Genomic DNA, 1805 nt, shown 5'->3' on the forward strand with positions numbered 1-1805 from the left:
ACCGGCTCCTGCCGGTTCAAGATTTGGGCCACCAACTCGAAAGAAGCGACCGTCCAGGCGCTCGAACTGGGCAGCATGGCGCTGTCGAGCAGAGAGAGAGAGGTGTCATGGGCGCGCCTAAGAGGTAATTACAAAGTGGAAAGTTTAAATGAGTCTGTGAGCAGCAAAGCATTGCTAATTTAAATCGAAAACCCCCGATAGAACTGATCAAAATTATATAATGTGGAACATAATAAAAATCGTTTGGATCAAATGAATACCTGCGCTAGATTAAAGCAAACGATATCCTTTCAAACTATATATTAGGATAAAAATAAGCAAATTTTAGATCGCGACAAGACTGTGGCTGTGCCACTTGGAAGATGAGCTGTCAGTTGGAAGACAAGCTACTGTCTGTTGGCATGACCATATGATAAGGTAGAACTGGCTGGTGGTTGACGAGTAGGTACCCTTTATGTCGAAAGGGTTGAAGGAGCCAGCACATCTTTAAAGTGTACGGAAGAAATGATAGCGTGCAAAATACGTATAAAAGACAATAATTTGACCGATAGAAAGAGCGTTTAAGACCTCTTTTACAATCCTATCGGTCCATAGTTATAAGAAACGTAATATTCATTCTTTTATCGTCTCCAGGAGAAGGCTTCTGAGTTCCATGCAAAATCCGACGCCAATTCGTGAGATGAAACCATCGCCACACCAAAAAAGCACTTTTTCTTCTGACTTTGATTTAAATATGAGATATACATATTGCATTCAAGCTGAAGAGCACCAAGAAACTAGATATTTTATGTTAATATTCTAGATCACGGATCTATGTTGGAATCAGTAGTATTCGCAGTCACTGTCTTCGTTGCTATTCTCCTCATCACTGCTGTTTGCCGCCATGTCTTCGAGCATATCGTAGAAAGCCATGTCGTCATCGTCGAAATTCTTTGCGTTGAAAAAGAGGAACACCAAGTTCTCGACAGAGGCGTTCCTAAGGCGGTTCCGAACTTGGGAGTGCACGAACTTGTGCGCTGACCAATTGCGCTCCGCTGCCGCGCTAGAACAACTGGAGGCAAAAGTCGTTAAGGCGATGCCTTGCAACAGCGGAAACTCAGAGAGACCCTACCAGTATTGGCGCACAGTCAACTGTTTTTCCGCAATGAGTCGCGCTTCCACAGAAGTGTCGCGCGAGCCGCCAAGGAACTTCACGAGCTCTACCATCGTGTCGTTCTCCCGATCGACCCCGTGCCACATTCCGATGAAGTATTTGACACTTCCCCGCGTTTCTTCATCCATACCCTTTCCAAGGTAGCGAGGATCCAACATGTACCCCACGCCGTGTAAATGAAGTTGAAGCGTTCGTCGAGAATCTGTTGAATCTTGCCCAGCTAGGAGATCGGCATCTCCAGCTTGCGGAACTCTTCTGGTAGAGTGAGGAATATGTGGTAAATGTCGGATGGAGGCTTGATGTTCTTCTCAAACGCTTTTTCGAACTTGGAGATGACTTCCAGCAGCTTGATCGCATTTTCCACCTACTTGACAAAGTCTTTTGCCACCACCGTGTTATTCGCGTGACGTCGCTTGGCTTTCTGCTCCTTGGTACAATTGCGGAGAAATCCCCGTGACGAGACAAATGCATGTAGAATCATCTCCGAATCGCGAATGGTCGAAAAACACCGCTCGATAGCTCCCCAACGCGTATCCGCTGTGTAACGGGGTTATGTGGCGAAGCGCGGTGAACACTCTGCCGACAAAGGGGCGTATAGTGAGACCCGGACTTGGGGGTCAACTTCTAGGATGTTAACACCAGAAATAACCCG

At 46.4% G+C, this 1805-nt stretch overlaps 1 protein-coding gene across 1 annotated transcript; it reads right to left on the reverse strand.

Annotated features, from left to right (window-relative positions):
• Positions 1-822: 822 nt before the first annotated feature.
• On the reverse strand, positions 823-1311 carry PPTG_00658 (hypothetical protein; the record flags this gene model as incomplete). Its single annotated transcript, XM_008892089.1, has 2 exons — positions 823-1042; positions 1112-1311. The coding sequence occupies 2 exons, from the start codon at positions 1309-1311 to the stop codon at positions 823-825; spliced, it is 420 nt and encodes a 139-aa protein (XP_008890337.1).
• Positions 1312-1805: the final 494 nt, after the last annotated feature.

Source organism: Phytophthora parasitica (genome assembly GCF_000247585.1).
Source record: "Phytophthora parasitica INRA-310 unplaced genomic scaffold supercont2.1, whole genome shotgun sequence".
In the NCBI taxonomy this organism is placed as follows: domain Eukaryota; phylum Oomycota; class Peronosporomycetes; order Peronosporales; family Peronosporaceae; genus Phytophthora; species Phytophthora nicotianae.